This window comes from Platalea leucorodia, assembly GCF_965183815.1.
Source record: "Platalea leucorodia genome assembly, chromosome: 22".
Classification (NCBI taxonomy): domain Eukaryota; kingdom Metazoa; phylum Chordata; class Aves; order Pelecaniformes; family Threskiornithidae; genus Platalea; species Platalea leucorodia.
In genome coordinates this window covers 3,933,309-3,949,642 of record NC_138844.1, presented here as the reverse complement: position 1 = coordinate 3,949,642, position 16,334 = coordinate 3,933,309, and the positions used below count along the sequence as shown (strand labels likewise).

The 16,334-nt window shown below is 67.2% G+C and overlaps 1 protein-coding gene across 2 annotated transcripts; it reads right to left on the bottom strand.

Annotated features, from left to right (window-relative positions):
- Positions 1–15,973, bottom strand: SLC4A1 (solute carrier family 4 member 1 (Diego blood group)). 2 transcript variants are annotated; one of them, XM_082331936.1, is made up of 22 exons: positions 15,857–15,973; positions 12,382–12,473; positions 12,158–12,254; positions 11,081–11,150; positions 10,858–10,958; positions 9,636–9,709; positions 9,256–9,433; positions 9,044–9,179; positions 8,688–8,829; positions 7,919–7,994; positions 7,056–7,240; positions 6,223–6,433; positions 5,910–6,113; positions 5,547–5,695; positions 4,774–4,968; positions 3,820–3,987; positions 3,492–3,581; positions 3,199–3,365; positions 2,830–3,083; positions 2,575–2,744; positions 2,162–2,335; positions 1–1,550 (listed from the first exon to the last, which is right to left on the bottom strand). In XM_082331936.1, exons 2-22 carry the CDS (start codon positions 12,397–12,399, stop codon positions 1,470–1,472), a joined length of 2,940 nt encoding a protein of 979 aa, XP_082188062.1. In that variant the 5' UTR covers positions 12,400–12,473; positions 15,857–15,973; the 3' UTR covers positions 1–1,469. The 2 variants fall into 2 exon arrangements, with proteins under 2 accessions (XP_082188062.1, XP_082188063.1); XM_082331937.1 differs by lacking the exons at positions 10,858–10,958; positions 11,081–11,150 and having other exon boundaries at positions 15,857–15,972.
- Positions 15,974–16,334: the final 361 nt, after the last annotated feature.

Sequence of the window (16,334 nt, the reverse complement as noted above, 5' to 3'; positions counted from 1 at the left end):
TTTCCTTGCTGATTTTATTAATTTCTTTATTAAAGCCTGATACAGAGGTGGGTGGGGAAGGGAAGAAAAAAAACCCGAAGCTCGCAACGTTGTTTATTTCGGACACAGAATTAATAAAACTAAACCAACCCAAACAGGAGGCAGCGCAGCCCCGGGCACGGCTGCCCCCCTCCGTCGTCTCCCCCGCTGATTTTGGGGTCCCCCCCACTCCGATTTATGTAAAAAGGAGCAAATTGGCAGCCTGATCGGATGCGCTGTGCCCTGGCTGGATCCGGCCCTTGGGTCTGAGCAGGGCAGGATCAGCCCTGGCAGAGGCAGGGGGATGCTCGGCCAGTTTGGGAGCAATCCCGGCGGAAACGGGGCGAGACGCGGTCAGCAAGCAAGGGAAAAATCAAGGGAAAACTACACGGATTTAACTGAAACGCTAAAAAAATAGAGAGGAATGATACTAACGCTACTTCATCAGTTAAACGATGCTGCTGGGCTGGTCCATAGAGTTTAGGCCCTGACCAGGATCCTTTAAAATAAGCCTTTCTAGAAAATTGTAAATCTTTATATAGGTTCTTTCTAGTATATACACACACACGCACACGGCCCCCGCCGCGGGCGGGAGCACAATCAGCCTTTAGAAATAAATTACAAACTCCCCCAATCGCTAGCATCAAATATACAGATCACTTCTTGCAGCTGCTTTTCTTTTTTTTTTTTTCTCATTTTTTTCTTGTTTAAGGTGCTTTTTGGCTCTTTTTTGGGATTTTTCTTTGGTTCTGAGCGAATCCTACCTGCAGAAGCGTCAGCATAATTTTTTTTTTTGGTGTTTTTAGCATGATTATCTTCATTGCAAATATATAAACCCCCTTGCTGGGCTATTTACATCCCGACCCCGGGAGATGCTGTGAGCGGCTGCGAGCGCGCGTTAGCTCTGAAAGTTCGTCTGGGGAAGAGGGGCCGGGCAGGGGGGCTCGATGCCCGGGGGAGGCAGCGGGGCTGGGGGGAATGGGGAGACTCCATCCCGCCGCGTCTCCAGCCCCGCCGCGTCGCCCCGTCCCTGCCTTCCTCCTCCCTCCGGGCTCTGGAGTCTTCCTCCGGCTCCGGCCTGTGCTTGGTGCCCAGTCACGGATCCGGAGTGGCCTTGTGGGTGGGACAGTGACATGGCCCACGGGCCATCCCGCCCTGCCGTGGGGTGGGGGACGGCCCGTGGGACCCCCCCAGCCCGGGCAGCCTCTTCCCCAGCAGGCAGCAAAGTGCAGGCGAGATCACAGCATCCAAAATGTTAAAAAAAAAAAAGGAAAAAAAAAAAAAAGGGAAAAAAATATAAAAAGGCTCCATTCACAGGGTGCGCGGGTGGGGACTGGGGCTCTGGGGCCGTGTCCCCAAGTCCCCCTCCGTCGCCCAGCGCCCTGGGATGGCGGCGGTGGAGCTACAAGCGGGTGGGCGTGGGGGGCCGGGGGGCGGGCGGCAGCGAGCCCTTAGCTGGGCATCTGCACTTCGTTGTACACATCCGTGCCCTCCGCCTCTTCGAAGGTCACCACCGCGTCGTCAGCGTCCAGCTGGAGGGACGAGAGAGGGCGTGAGGCGGGGTGGGGATGGGGACAGGGTGGGGATGGGGACAGGGATAGGGATGGGGACGGGGTGGGGATGGGGATGGGGACAGGGATAGGGATGGGGACGGGAAGGGGGATGGGGACAGGGATAGGGATGGGGACGGGGTGGGGATGGGGACAGGGATAGGGATGGGGACGGGAACGGGGATGGGGACAAGGATGCAGATGAGGATGGGGACAAGGTGGGGATGGGGAGGGGTCAGGAATGGGGACAGGATTGAGGACAAGGGACAGCGATGGGGATGGGAGCTGGGATGGGTGTGGGAATAGCGGCAGGGGTGAGGCTGGGGACAGGGATGGGAACAAGGATGGGGACAGAGATGAGGATGGGGACAGAGATGGGGGCTGGGATGGCTATGATGGGGACGAGGATGGGGACACGGGCAGGGACAGGGACGAGGATGGAGACAGGGATGAGAACAAGGGTGGGGCCAGGGATGGGGATGGGGACACAGATGGGGATGAGGATGGGGACGGGGATGAGGATGGGGACGGGGATGGGGATGGGGACAGGGACAGCATCGCAGTGGCTCCCAGCCCGTGCCGGGGCTACGTACGCATTTGAGCTCGATTTCCCGGAAGATCTTGGGCAGCAGGAAGCGCCGCAGGGGCACGGTGAGGATGAGGACGAAGGGCAGCGCCAGCGAGGCCGGGCTGGACTTCACCACCCACAGCAGCACGAGGACGATGATCTGGGTGAAGGTGAAGAGGTGCATCCGCCAAGTCTTCACCTGTGGGACGAGGAGCCCAGCGGGGTCAGGGTGCTGAGTCCAGCACGCTGCACCCTTCCCGGGGTGCTGGGTGCTGGGGGGGCAGGACCAGTGGCCCAAAGAGCCCAGCAAACGTCAGCACCAAAGGAGGAGGCTCTCTGAGGAGCCCCAAGCAATTGCAGGCAGCACCATGGGGTGCCACAGCCCAGGACACCCCCAGGCCCATGGCCACCTGGCCGGGTGACATAGGGCCCACTCACCCGGGTGACGTAGGGCTCCCTGGGGTGGTACTTGGGTGGCATCAGCAAGAGCAGGATGCGGTCGAAGAGCTGGATGCCAAAGAGGGAGGTGACACCCATGTAGAGGAAGATGCCGAAGAGCACGGCCAGCGGGATGTACTTCAGGATGGGCTCCATGAGGATGGAGACGCCTGTGGTGGAGAAGGAGAGGTCAGGGAGAGCCTCCAGCGGCACCCAGCCCTCGCCGCCTGGGTGGAGGGCACCCCCCCAGCTCACCGATGAGCACGGCCACCAACAAGCCGCTGATGCGCTGTTCCTTGACTTCCAAGATCTGGGACTTCTCACCGGGAGCGGAGGTCTTGCTCATGACGGTGAGGGCGTTGGCGTGGGTGATGGTGCGGACGGTGGTGGCGCTGAGCCAGGGCAGGCCGAAGAGGGCGGCCAGCCCTCCCATGGCGACGATCAGCAGCAGGTCCAGGTGGAAGCCAGAGCCCTTCACCAGCTTCCTCTCGGGCTTGCTGATGATGAGGCTGCCGGGGACAGAGGGGACGAGTTGGTGACACAGCACCCCGGGGGTGTCCCCTCCGTCCCCGTCCCACCGGGCACCCCGCAGCCCTCCCCTCCCCAGACCCCCCAGGTCCTCACGTGGTGATCTGCGTCTCGAGGAAGATGAGGATGAAGACCAGGATGGCGGGCACCACGGAGGCGAACATCATCCAGATGGGGAAGCTGTTGTCCTTCCCCATGGGGTTGATAAACCAGCCCCGGGCAGACGAGTTGGTGACCTGCAGCCCTTTGGGGACTTTCAGTTTCTGGATGGGAGCAGAGATGGGGGAGTGAGGGGACGCGGACGGGGCACGGGGATGAGCACCCAGCTCCACGTCCCCGTGTTGGGGACACCCGCCCCCCCCAGCCCTGCCCTCCCGCTGCTCCCGGACCTGCGTGTACGTGTCCTTGATGAAGAAGTCAACCAGCGCCATGATGAAGATGGAAATGGGCACCCCGAAGTCCCCGATCAAGCGCCGAGCCTGGGGGGACGCCATGACCACATTAAACCCGCCTGTGGCTCCACCCGGCCGAGGGGGTCCCCCCCGCCACGTCCCCACCGGCAAAGACGTCCAGAGGAGCATGTAATGAGTTTGCACGGTCTCAGCCAGCCCCTTTTGGGAAACCGCACCCACCGAGCCCCCATTTCGCCCCCAGCGCTGTCCCCACCGGGGGCCCTGTGGGGTGGGGGGGATGCCACCGTGCCCCCCCCGTCCTCACCCTGCCAGGCAGGAAAGCGCTGTTCTTGAACTTGCGGAGGAAGAAGGCCAGGAAGAAGGTGCCGGCCATGAGGACGAAGGACAGCAGCGCCGTGTTGGGCTCTGGCACCGTGGGCTTGACATCAGGCTGCACGTCGTAATGCCGCTTGAGCGGGTGATTCTTGAAGATCTGGGGAGGGAAGGGGAGAGGGTCAGGGAGGATGGGAGACCCGCTAGTGGGTGGCGATGGGGGATCCCGTCTGCACCCCTGCTGCCATGCTGCGAGCCCCGCGGCACCGTCCTGGTGGGCGCGTGGGCGCAGGGTGCGTGCCAGGGTGACTGGCGAGGCTGGGAGCTTGGCACATGGTGCGCAGGGGGGTATTTTTAGGCTCCGGTTTTCCCCACCCTCCCTCGGAAGTGGGGCCGGAGCAGGGGCTAGGTGGCACGGTGGGGATGGATGAGCGCGGCCCTGCTGCGGACCATGTGTCCCTCGGGGTATTTGGGGCTGTGCTGAGCTTGCGGAGGGGTGCACGGGGGTGCCTTGGTGTGATGGGGGTGCAGGGCGCGATGGGGCATGTGTCCTGCCCGTCACCTCTCCAGCACACGAGATGTCCCTGTTGGGCACCCAGTGCGCAGGGTGACACCATCCCATTGCTACCGGCCACTCAGGAAGGGTCTGAGCCAGGGGACGGGGGAAGAAATGGGGGCTCTCTGGGCAGTTCCTGGGCAAGGACCATGTTTACTGCAGCCCAGGTGGGACATCTGCCTGGGCTTCACCTCCCTGCCCCAAAATCCCCCTGTGGAGAGAAGCATGAGCCGGGAAACACCTGGGAAGGGGGAGAAAATGCTGGGAGATGGGCTCCATCCCTCGCCTGCATCCCTCGCCCGGCTCCCACTGTTTCTATGGAAACCCGGGTGATGACCACGATCTGCAGCACCCCCCCCTTCCCCACCGCAGGACCCCCGTGCCCCTCACCGTGACGAGCTTGAAGAAGGTCTCGTAGATGAAGATGAGGGAGATGAGGAAGGAGAAGATCTCCTGGGTGTAGCGGGACAGGTAGCGCACCAGGAAGCTGCCCTCGCAGGCCACCACCACCAGCACCAGCAGGATCAGCCAGAAGCCGATCCAGACCCGGCCCACGATGTACTCCATGTTATTGTCATTGCAGAACTGGGGAGCCAGAGGACACAGCCCCCGTCAGCCCCCCGGAGCCCCTGGCATGGGCACCCAGGTGGGCTGGACCCCAGGGTCCCACAGTGGCCCTGTGCCTCCTGCCCGGGGGCTGGGGGGGTGCCGGGATGGGGATAGTGGTACCCCGGGGTGGCAGGACCCCTGTGGGATCACCCGCCTGGCAGCACCCCGATGGCGGCACCCGCCTGGCGTCGCCCGCATGGTGTCACCCATGTGGTGTCAGCTATTTGGCGTCACCCCCACGGCATCGTGCACCTCGCATCCCCCCTGTGCCATCACCCGGATGGCTCTACCTGCATGATATCACCCATGGGCCATCACCCACGCGGCATCACCCGGGGGCCATCCCACCAGTGCCATTCTGCGTGGGCCATCACCCCTGCGCCATCCCCACGTGCCATCACCCACGTGCCATCCCCTCGTGGCAGCACCCCTGTGCCATCACCCGCGTGGCAGCACCCCGTGCCTCTGCCAAGGCCGGCGGGGACGCCGTGAGCCCCCTGCGGGGACCGCCAGCGGTGGGTGGGGGGCACCCAGGGGTGCGGGGTGGCACCCACCGAGTAGAAGGCTTCCTCGAAGACGAGGAGGGGCCCCGAGAAGCCGATGACGAGCAGGGGCTGGGCGCTGAGGATGCTGAAGAGGATGCACTGCACGCAGGTGGAGACGAGCAGCTCCGACACCCCCATCATGCCCTTGGTCTTCTCACCTGGGGGGGGCAGAGCCGGTGGGTGCCGGGGGGCACAGCGCTGTGTCCCCCCATCCCAAACTCCTCGGCACCAGGGTTAGGGGGTGCGATAACCCCCCCAGGAGCATCGCCAGGGGATGGTATGCAGGCAGTGGCACCCCGCTCCCCCAGCCCTGTGCCCAGCTGGGGGATGTCCCCCTCCCCCGGAGTGTCCCCAGCCTGTCCCCCTCATTACTCAGCAAGCCTCCAAAGGTGACAGCAGGTGACAGCGCCGCAAAGTAGATGAAGATGACGGCAGCCAGGCACTGGGGGCTGAGGGCGTCCTTGATGTCGCTCAGATATTTGGGGTACCGGCGGCGGATGTCCCGCACCAGCCCCCCAAAAGGTCGCCCCGTCCTGCGCAAGGGGTCGTCATCCTCCGGCGCCGGCGCCTCCAGCCCTGGGGACACAAGCAGGTGGCCATGGGGGGACGTCGCGTACAAGGGGGGGGGTCCCGCCATCCATGGGGCTGGGGGATCCCGGGGGGGCCGGTCCGGTCCCCGCCATACCCAGGTCTTTTAGGAAGCCCTCGTCCGACGCCTTCGCGGGGGGCTGGTAGCGGCGGCGGAGCAGTTCGTGCTGCAGCGGCACCAGGCTGCGGAGGAGCTGCTCGCTCGGGGTCTCGGTGGGCGGCAGGACGATGCTGGCCTCCAGGAAGTCCTCCACCCCCCGCAGCAGGTCCTGGCGGCCCTCGGCCAGGTAGGCGTCCCGGCGAAAGACCTGCGGGGTGGCCCGGGGACAGGCGCTCAGCCTTGTCCAGCATCCTTGGGTGCTGCTGGGCACCCACCCGGCCCCTGAGCATCCCCGCGGGGATGGGGCATCACGGGGACATGGGGACATGGGGACATGGGGGCATGAGGATGGGCGTGGGGACACAGGGTCTTGGGGACAGAGAGCATGGGGACATGGGGATAAGGGGGGACACGGGGGACATAGGGCCAGAGGAGTATGGGGACATGGTTGCTTGGACACATGGGGACAAGGGGACGTTTGACCTCAGGGGCATGGCCGCATATGGACACAGGTGCATGGGGACATGGGAGCATGGGGCCACAGGGACACAGAAGTGTGGGGACAGGGATTCATATGGACATAGGGACAGGGGTGCATGTGGAGATGGGGACAGGGGTGCATGGGGACATGGAGACCCAGAGGGACGAGGACACAGGTGCGTGGGGACAAGGGGACACAGGGACATGAGCACAGAGAGGGACGTGGCACAGGTGGACAAGCCCTGTTAGAGGGTGCAGCCCCAGGCCTGGGGACTGTGGGGTGCTCAGGGGTGCTGGCACCCTGGACAGCAGTGCCGGTGGCAGTGCCGGTGGCGGTGGGGGAGCCGTACCCTCTCGGACATCATGGTGGCAACGGCACGGCCGATCTCGTGGTAGCTGACGTGGGGGGTGTCGGGGCCCAGGACCACGAGGAGGAAGCGGACGGGCAGGGGCACGTCGAGGACGGCGTCCAGCGTCACCGCGGCCTTCAGGCGCACGAAGGCCAGCGTCGGCTGCTCCAGGAAGGCTGCACAGCCTGGGGGGAGGACGGGATGGGACGGGACGGGGGTCACGGGTGGCCGGGCACAGGGACACGGGGCACAGGGACACGGGGCACAGGGACATGGGGACACAGGGACATGGGGACACAGGAGCACAGGGACATGGGGATATAGAAAAGTGGGGACACAAGAGCATGGAGACATGGGGACATCGAAACATGGGGACATTGGGATATGGAGACAAGGGGACACAGGGGTACAGGGACAGAGTTATTTGGAGACAAGATGACACAGAGGCACGGGGACGTGGGGGGACAAAAGGAATGGGACAGGGACACACAAAGACATGAGGACACAGAGGGACAGGGACACATGGACACGGGGGCACAGGGACATTGGGACACGGGGGCACAGGGGCAGGAGGGCATGGGAGCACAGGCACATCAGGGCATGGGGACACGGGGGCACAGGGGACAGAGAGACGAGTGGAGAGATGGGACATGGGGACACGGGGCCCAGAGAGCAGCGCTGAGCGGCAGCAGGCGGCGGCGAGAGCTGAGGACGGGGAGAGTCAAAAAAGGTGCAAGAAAAGCAGCGAGTGAGCAAGCAGGCAGACACCAAAGCTCCCGCTGCGCACCCTGGCCCCACACCCACCGCCCTGACCCTGCGCCCACCACCCCAAGCCCGCGCCCGCAGCCCCACCGACCACTCACCCACGAGGACCAGAGTGGCCTCGGCATCCTCGGGGATCTTCTCGGGGAGCTGGGGTCTGGTGGCCCCGCTCGGGCTCTGCGGCGGGCACATGAATGGCAGGAGTCAGCTGGCTGTCCTCGGTGGCCATCCCCTGCACGGCCCCCTCTGTCCCCTGCACATCCCCCTCCATCCCCGGGGCGTCCCCCACCATCCCCTACGTGTCCCCCTTCGTTCCCTGCAAGCCCAGCTCCCTCGCTACCACCTCTGCACCGTCCCATGGCAATGCCTCCCTGGCTTGCACGTGTGCACACATATGTGCATGTGCCTGCAAGTGTGCAGGTATGTGCGTGCACGCACGTGCATGTGCCTGCACGAGTGTGCATGTGCGTGCGTGTGCAACTGCATGTGTGCACATGTGTGTGAGGGCGAGAGAAAGCGGCGTGCGTGGAAGTTCACGCCTGCGCACTTGTGTGTGCTCATGCCTGTGGGAGTGTGTGCGGATAAGTGTGCAAGCGTGCACGGGTGTGTGTCAGTGGGTGCGTGCGCTCCCCGGGGATGCACAGCACGGGGGGGCTGTGCGAGAGCCTGCACACCTCCTGGGGTGCCGCTGCCTGGTGTGTGCACCGGCGTGTGCCAAGGTGTGCGTGCACACATCTCTGTGTGTGCACGCACCGGGGTGCACGTGTGCATCTCCCAGCAGCCCTCCCTGCACCCTGGCTGGACCCAGCACCCCTGAACCCTGCCCCCCCACTGTCCCCTTGCCCCCCACCCAGCCCCGTCCCCGCTCGCCTGCTCGGCCCCGGCCAGCCTGCGCATCTCCAGGGACTGCTGCTCCCGCAGCAGCGGCTGCTCCGTCTCTGCCTGGCTTGCGCCCGAGCGCTGCAGCTGCGCCGGCGGCAGGGTCATGGCCGACTCGGCCTCGTTGGGGTGCCTAGAGCAGCAGGGGGGGTGGTGTTAGGCAGGGCAGCACCACTGACCCCCCCAAAACCCCATAAGACAGCCCCAGCCCTGGGGATGCGTGGGGACTCCCAAACTGGGCTGGAAGGCAAAGCCAAATGGCAGAGGGGCTTTTCCACCCCGTGCCAGGCTCCAAGGGGACCCGGACATCAGGGTCCCCCCCACAGGGCCATCAGTCCCGGCCGTACTTGTGCTGCAGCAGCAGCGTCCTCAGGATGTCATCCCGGTCCTGTGGCTTGATCTGCCCCTCGTAGATCATCTCGTCGATGAGGATGTGGGCGATGGCCGGCAGCGAGGTGGCCGCCACGTCGAGGAGCACAGCGCCTGCAGGGACAGCACCGTCACCAGCCGGCCAGCGTGGGGTCCCTGCTGCCATCCCGGCCCCAGCCGGTGTCCCCACCTTTGGCCAAAGCCCGGCGGATCTCCAGGAGGCTGCGGTAGGTCAGGAAGGAGAGATGGGGCTGGCCCCAGTGCCCGGCTTCCTTGAAGTCCTCCTCCAGCTTGAGCCAGTGGCCAGCCTCCATCCAGCACAGCTCCTTCTTGCTGTCCATGACCAGCTCGTGCAGCTCCACGTAGCCCTGCAGCCAGAGCCGGGGGGGGTCAGGGTCCCCCTGGCCACACCAGGGACCCCCAGGAGCCCCAGAGCTGTGGCCGCCTGTGCCAGCACCCCCCCATGCCCCGGTGTCCCCAGGGGCTGGCGTGGGGTTGGTCCGTGGGTGGCCACGGCCTGCCCACCCCCGGGAATGGGAAGGGAATGGGGGGTCCTGGGGCAGCACCCACCTCATGGGTGTCCCGCCGGGACACGGGCCTCCTGCTCCCTGCCGCCTCCAGGTCCACATCGGTCTCTGACAGAGCTGCAAGCGGAGCCACCGCTGCGTTAGCTGGTCCCTGCCCTGGCCCGGACCCCCGGGCTCTGTTGGAGGTGTCTCCCCCCATCACCCCCACCCCAGACCCAGCTGGGACTCGCTGGACGTGTCCCCCACCCATTGCCCCATCCCAGACCCAGCTGGGGTTTGCTGGATGTGTCCCTCCCTCACCCCCCGCCCTGCCGGTGCCCAGCTCCGGCCCCTCACATCCCCGCAGCCCAGCTCCCGGGGCAGGGTGACAGTCTGGGGACATCACCGGGGCCAGGCTGAGGGCAGGGCTCGTGGCCACGCTCTGCCCCCACCACCCTGCCACCGGCACAATCCTGACCCCAGCACCGAGCACTGCCCCTTGGACTGCGACAGGGACAGGGACAGAGACAGGGACAGGGACAGCACGTCCCCGGCCAGCCAGACCCCAGGTGCTAGACATGTCCCTGTCCCCATCCCCTGCCTACCTGCGGCCCCCCCTGCGCTACCCACAGCCCCACAGGCTCCAGCCCTATAAAGCGGGGGCCGAGCCCCACGCCCCGCGGCCGCCCTGTGTGCACCGTAAATCCCGCAGCACTTTGCCTTTGCTGACAGTAAACACCAGCGCGGCTCCCGCCCGCCCGCAGCCACCCCGGTGTCGGGGACAGGCTCACCCCGTCCCCCTGCGCCCCTGCTAGGGACCACCGCGGTCCCCCCGCGGCCCCCGGCCAGGTCACCCGGCGGGGTGATGCCACAAGAGCTGCATCCCGCTCTGCCAACTGAAGGGTGCTGTGCCCGTGGGAGCGGGGACAAGGCACGTCGTCCCCCCCACGGTGTCCCTGACGGCGTTGGCCGTGGCACGTGGGCACGAGCCTGTCCTCGTCCCGGCCCGCTGCCACCGCCACCGAGCCGCCCGGCGCCAGCCGGCGTTCAGCCCCAAGTGGTTCTTGTCCTCACCCCAAACAAAGACTTTATTTATCCTCAATCAGCGGGCGATTACGGGCAAGTGGCAGCGGTCACCCCCACGGCGTGCCCTGACGCCGGGGTGACGGTCACCCCGCGGAGCGCGGGGCCGGGGGCAGCAAAGCCGGGGCGGGCGGCACGACGGAGGGCTGGGGGGGACACGCTGGGGCTGGGCTTCGGCCCCCGGTGCCCCTGCGGTCACTCACGCTGCCCTCCGCCACGGTAGCTCGCCTGTCCCGGGGGGGCCCCGGCCGCACGCCTCCTCCCATCCAGGTCATAGCATCGCCGCCGGCTGGGCAAATACTGGCTGCAAAACACACACCACCGGGATGGGGGGGTCAGCGCCGGGCCCCCATGGGTGCCAGCAGCCTCCCCTCGCCGATGCCGGCGGGGCAGCGTCCGGCCCCCTCCCTGATTTGGGGGACTCACCGCAGGGGCGTCAGCTCCTCGGCTCTGGCCCTCCACGCGTGCAAGGGGGACCCGGTGCTGGCGCCGGCCCCTGCGCAGAACAGGCGGCAGCGTTACCCCCTGACCTGTGTCACCCCGAATGGGGACCCGAGGGAGCCATGCCAGGAGCCGGCGCGGCCCAAGAACCCCCTCAGGGCGGCAGCTCCTAATCAACCGAGCTTCAGGCAAGCGGATGCTCCGGGGCACATAGACCCCCCCAAACTCCCCTCGCCTCCCTCCCCTGGGGCTCTCGGTCACGGCCTCAAGGACCCCGAGTGTCCCCGAGCTCAGCCCCCTCTGGGGCACCCGCAGCCCTCGTGCTGGAGGTGGCACCTCACTGGCTCCGAGGCTTCGGCAAAGGGCGGCGCTGCCTTTGGGCGATGCGATCCCGAGGGCTGCGTGTCCCTGCTGGCCAGCCCAGGCTCCGGGCGAGCCCCCCTGCCCGTGCAACGCTGGCACCCCTGCAATGCTGGCACCTGTGCAACGCTGGCACCCCTGCAACGCTGGCACCCGTGCGATGCGGGTGCCCAGGCAGCACTGGCACTCATGCAACACATCTGTGCAACGCTAGTGCCCATGCAACACGTCTGTGCCATGCTGGCACCCATGCAATGTGGTGCCGCTGCAACGCTGGCGCCCGTGCAATGCTGGCACCCATGCAACACTGGCGCCCATGCAATGCTGGCACCTATGCAATGCTGGCACCTATACAACGCTGGCACCCATGCAGTGCTGGCGCCCATGCAACACGCCTGTGCCATGCTGGTACCCATGCAGAGTTGGCACCCACAAAACTCTGGTGCCCATGCAACATGCGCCCTTGAACCACTGGTGCCCCTGCAGTGCTGGCACCCACCCGGTGCCGGTTGCCATGCTGGTGCCCATACGGCACCATCGCTCATGCAATGCCATCACCCATGCAACGCCGTCACCCATGCAACACCGTCACCTCTGCAACGCTGGCGCCCGTACGACACTGGCGCCCATGCAATGCCATCCCCCATGCGACGCTGGTGCCCGTGTGCCCGCTGTCCCCCGGCACCCGGGGGAGCCACTCACTGCTCATCTCCCCCAGAGACAGGCTGGAGCTCTTTATGCCGGGGTCTTCGTAGCCTTCAGGGTCCAGGCTCCTCCTCATCCTCTCCTCGTAGGCCTCCTGTGGGACAGAGAGAAGGGGGCTCAGCGGGGACCAGCACCCCCAGCGCCTTGCCGGGGCTGTGCCGGGGGTGGGAGCCGGCCAGGGCGCAGCGGCAGAGCCAGGGCTCGGGGCCGGGTCACCCTACCTGGCCGGGCCCCTCCATGGCTCCGGGCTCGGCCCCCACCGCTGCCTCGCTGTGTCCCGGCAATCAGCCCGGCGGCACCATAACCCGGTGCTCTGTGGCATTGGGGTGGGCGCAGGGGGAAAGGGAGAGAAAACGTTAGGAGAGGCGAGGGCAGAGCTCGGTGCCCCCGGGGACGTGGGGTTTGTCCCCTGGGACGGGGCTGGAGCCGGACACCAGGGCCGTTCCCGCAACCCCTGCCCGTGTAACCGGCTCCCCACGGGCCAGGAGGTCCCGGGGCCGGGGGTCCCCAGGGAAGCGGTGCCCTGCCCTGCCGCCATCTGGGATGGGAACTGATGTCAGGTGACGGCAGAGCCCCAGCAGCTTCCCACCAGGGACGCGGCACCCCGCCCCGGCCCACCCGTGCCCACGCACGCCAGCCAGTCCTGCCGCGTCCCGCGCCCAGGGGTCAGGTCCCCTGTGGACCCGTGCCCAGGGGTCGGGTCCCCTACGGCCCCGCACACATGGGCTGGGTCCCACGCAGCCCCCTGCATGTGGGTGGGGTCCCGTATGGACCCACGCAGAGGGGCTGGGGTCCCACGCTGCGGCACCCGGGGCCCCCAGCAAGCCCCCGCAGCCCCCTGGCAGAGCGCTGGGGTGAGAAAGGGGAAACTGAGGCACGGCTGGGCTCATGGGGACCCCTCGAAGCGGGACGGCACGAGCACCCTGCAGCAACCCAGGGCGCTCAGCGGCGGGGGACACGACCCTGCTGCCCCCCGCTCAGCACCCAACGCCTCCGCACCCCCCTGGGCAGTGGGTGGGTGCCTGGAGGTGCAGCCTGTGCCTGCCCCCCCCCCGCACCCCCTGTGCCCCCCCCCCCGGGGTGCCCCCCCATCCCCGCCACCCCCCCCCGCAGCTGCCCCGGGGCGGTGCCGGGGGACAACCGCCAGGGGGCGCCCTGCCCCCGCACGCCGCCCCCCCCCGGGGACCCCGGGATCGGGCCCCCCCAACCCCCATATCCCCCCCACACCCCCTGACCCCCAGCCCAGAGCCTCCGGGGGTGGGGGGGTCCTGCCCCGGGACCCCCAGCCCCCCCTACCCCAGCCCCCCCCCCCCCGTGGGGACCCCCCGGGTTGGGGGACACACACACGGGGACCCCGGCTGCCCCCCGCCACCCCGCGCAGGGACCCCCCCGGGGGGGGGGGGGCAAGGTCAGGGCGTGGGGGGCTTTGGGGGGCACCAGCCCCCCCCGATCTCACCAGGGCGATGCGGGAGGTCGCTCCCGGCCGGGGCGGCGGGAGCCGGGGTGGGGTCACCGAGCCCCCGCCGGGGCCACGGGATCCCCGATGGGGCGCGGGAGCCGCGGCGGGGCCACGGGAACCGGGGCCGGCTCCGGACCCGGCCTCCTCCTTCCTGCCCCGCCTGGCCCCGCAGCGCCGGCGGCCCCCGGCCCCCCGGGCCCCCCCCGGCCCCCCCGGCCCCCCCCGGCCCCACCGGCGGCTCTTGCATCAGCCCGGGGCACCGGGCTGTGCCCCGCTGATAACGGCCGGCCCCCGCCCCGCTCCCCCCGCTGCCCCCCGCGCTGCCCCGGGGCCGGGGTGAGGGGCTGGGGGACGGCGGGGGACGGGGCACCCTGCGCCCGGGGCACCCGGACCTGCCCGATCCGCCCCGTGCCACCCTGCACCGTATAGAGCCCATACGTTCTACACAGGGCACGTCCAGAGCCCACGCCGCCTACGCCAGGTATCTCGTGTGCGCAGTATAGAGCCCGTTCCTCCTATACGGTACGCCCCATCTGCACAGTATAGCGCCCATACCTCCCACATCTTGTGCATGGTATGGAGTCCATACCTCCTACACCATACACCCCACATGCACAGTATAGAGCCCGTAGCTCCTACACCACATAGCCAACGTGCTCAGTATAGAGCCCATACCTTCCACACCATGTGGCTAGCATGATTCAGGACTGGACTCACACCTCCTATGCCATATATCCAGCAAGGCTCAGTATAGAGCCCATACCTCCCAAAGAACACATCACATGTGCTCAGCATGGAGCCCATACCTCCCACACCGTCCATGCAGCGCGGCTCTGTGCAGGACCTCCCTCCCACAGCAGGTACTCAGTATGGAGCCCATACCTCCCACACCATCCACCCAGCGCGGCTGGGATCCCTCATGGAGCAGGTACCCAGCGAGGCTCAGTATGGAGCCCATACCTCCCACGCCATCCACCCAGCGCGGCTGGGATCCCTCATGCAGCAGGTACCCAGCGAGGCTCAGTATGGAGCCCATACCTCCCACGCCATCCACCCAGCGCGGCTGGGATCCCTCATGGAGCAGGTGCCCAGCGAGGCTCAGTATGGAGCCCATACCTCCCACGCCATCCACCCAGCGCGGCTGGGATCCCTCATGCAGCAGGTGCCCAGCGAGGCTCAGTATGGAGCCCATACCTCCCACACCATCCACCCAGCGCGGCTGGGATCCCTCATGGAGCAGGTACCCAGCGAGGCTCAGTATGGAGCCCATACCCCCCACGCCATCCACCCAGCGCGGCTGGGATCCCTCATGCAGCAGGTACCCAGCGAGGCTCAGTATGGAGCCCATACCCCCCACGCCATCCACCCAGCGCGGCTGGGATCCCTCATGCAGCAGGTGCCCAGCGAGGCTCAGTATGGCGCCCATACCCCCCACGCCATCCACCCAGCGCGGCTGGGATCCCTCATGCAGCAGGTGCCCAGCGAGGCTCAGTATGGCGCCCATACCCCCCACGCCATCCACCCAGCGCAGCTGGGATCCCTCATGCAGCAGGTGCCCAGCGAGGCTCAGTATGGCGCCCATACCCCCCACGCCATCCACCCAGCGCGGCTGGGATCCCTCATGCAGCAGGTGCCCAGCGAGGCTCAGTATGGAGCCCATACCTCCCACGCCATCCACCCAGCGCGGCTGGGATCCCTCATGCAGCAGGTGCCCAGCGAGGCTCAGTATGGAGCCCATACCTCCCACGCCATCCATGCAGCGCGGCTGGGATCCCTCATGCAGCAGGTGCCCAGCGAGGCTCAGTATGGTGCCCATACCCCCCATGCCATCCATGCAGCGCGGCTGGGATCCCTCATGCAGCAGGTACCCAGCGAGGCTCAGTATGGCGCCCATACCCCCCATGCCATCCGTGCAGCGCGGCTGGGATCCCTCATGGAGCAGGTGCCCAGCGAGGCTCAGTATGGCGCCCATACCCCCCATGCCATCCGTGCAGCGCGGCTCAGCTCCCTCCCGCCGCGGGGACCGCCATGGCTCAGCATGGAGCCCATACCCCCCTGGCCCCCAGCATCTCCCACCCCAGCACGCCCCGCTGACAGACCCCACCCCACGCCGGGGGCACCCCGGGGTGCTCCCCCACCCCGCCTGGCCCCGCCGCCCCCCCGCCCACCCCATCCCCCCGCTCCCAGCACCCAGGGACACCCCGAGGTGCCGCCGCCCCCCATGACCCCGCACCTACCCCTGGGGTGCCTCCGCGACGCCCCTGCTCTCGCCGCCAGCCCCTGCCTGGGTTCTGCCTGCTGCTGCCCGCGGGGAAAGAGCCGCGCAGCGCGGGGGAGCGCGCCCAAATGCCCTGAGTCACGCTCACCTCCCTAATCTCCCCCCCCTCGGGCTCACCCGGCCCCCCCGGGGCCCCCCGTAAACAAGGTTATCGGGGCGCAACATCTTGCGACGTCGAAGCTGCGCCCTGCCTGCCGCCTGCCCGCCGCCTGCCCGCGCCCCATGGCCCTCCCCAGCCGCTCGCCCTGCTCCAGCTCAGCCGTGCCGTGTTCCCATCGCTCCCCGCTATCTTGTTTAGGAGGCTCCGGGTTTCCCTGCGGGGAATCCCCGGGAACCCTCTGGCTGTCCCCCTCCTTCACGGTTGGGGTTTTCTCTTCTTTTTTTTTTTTTTTTTGAAAAAAAAGGGGGTTCCTGGGGAGGTTCCCCTGGAGGAGGAG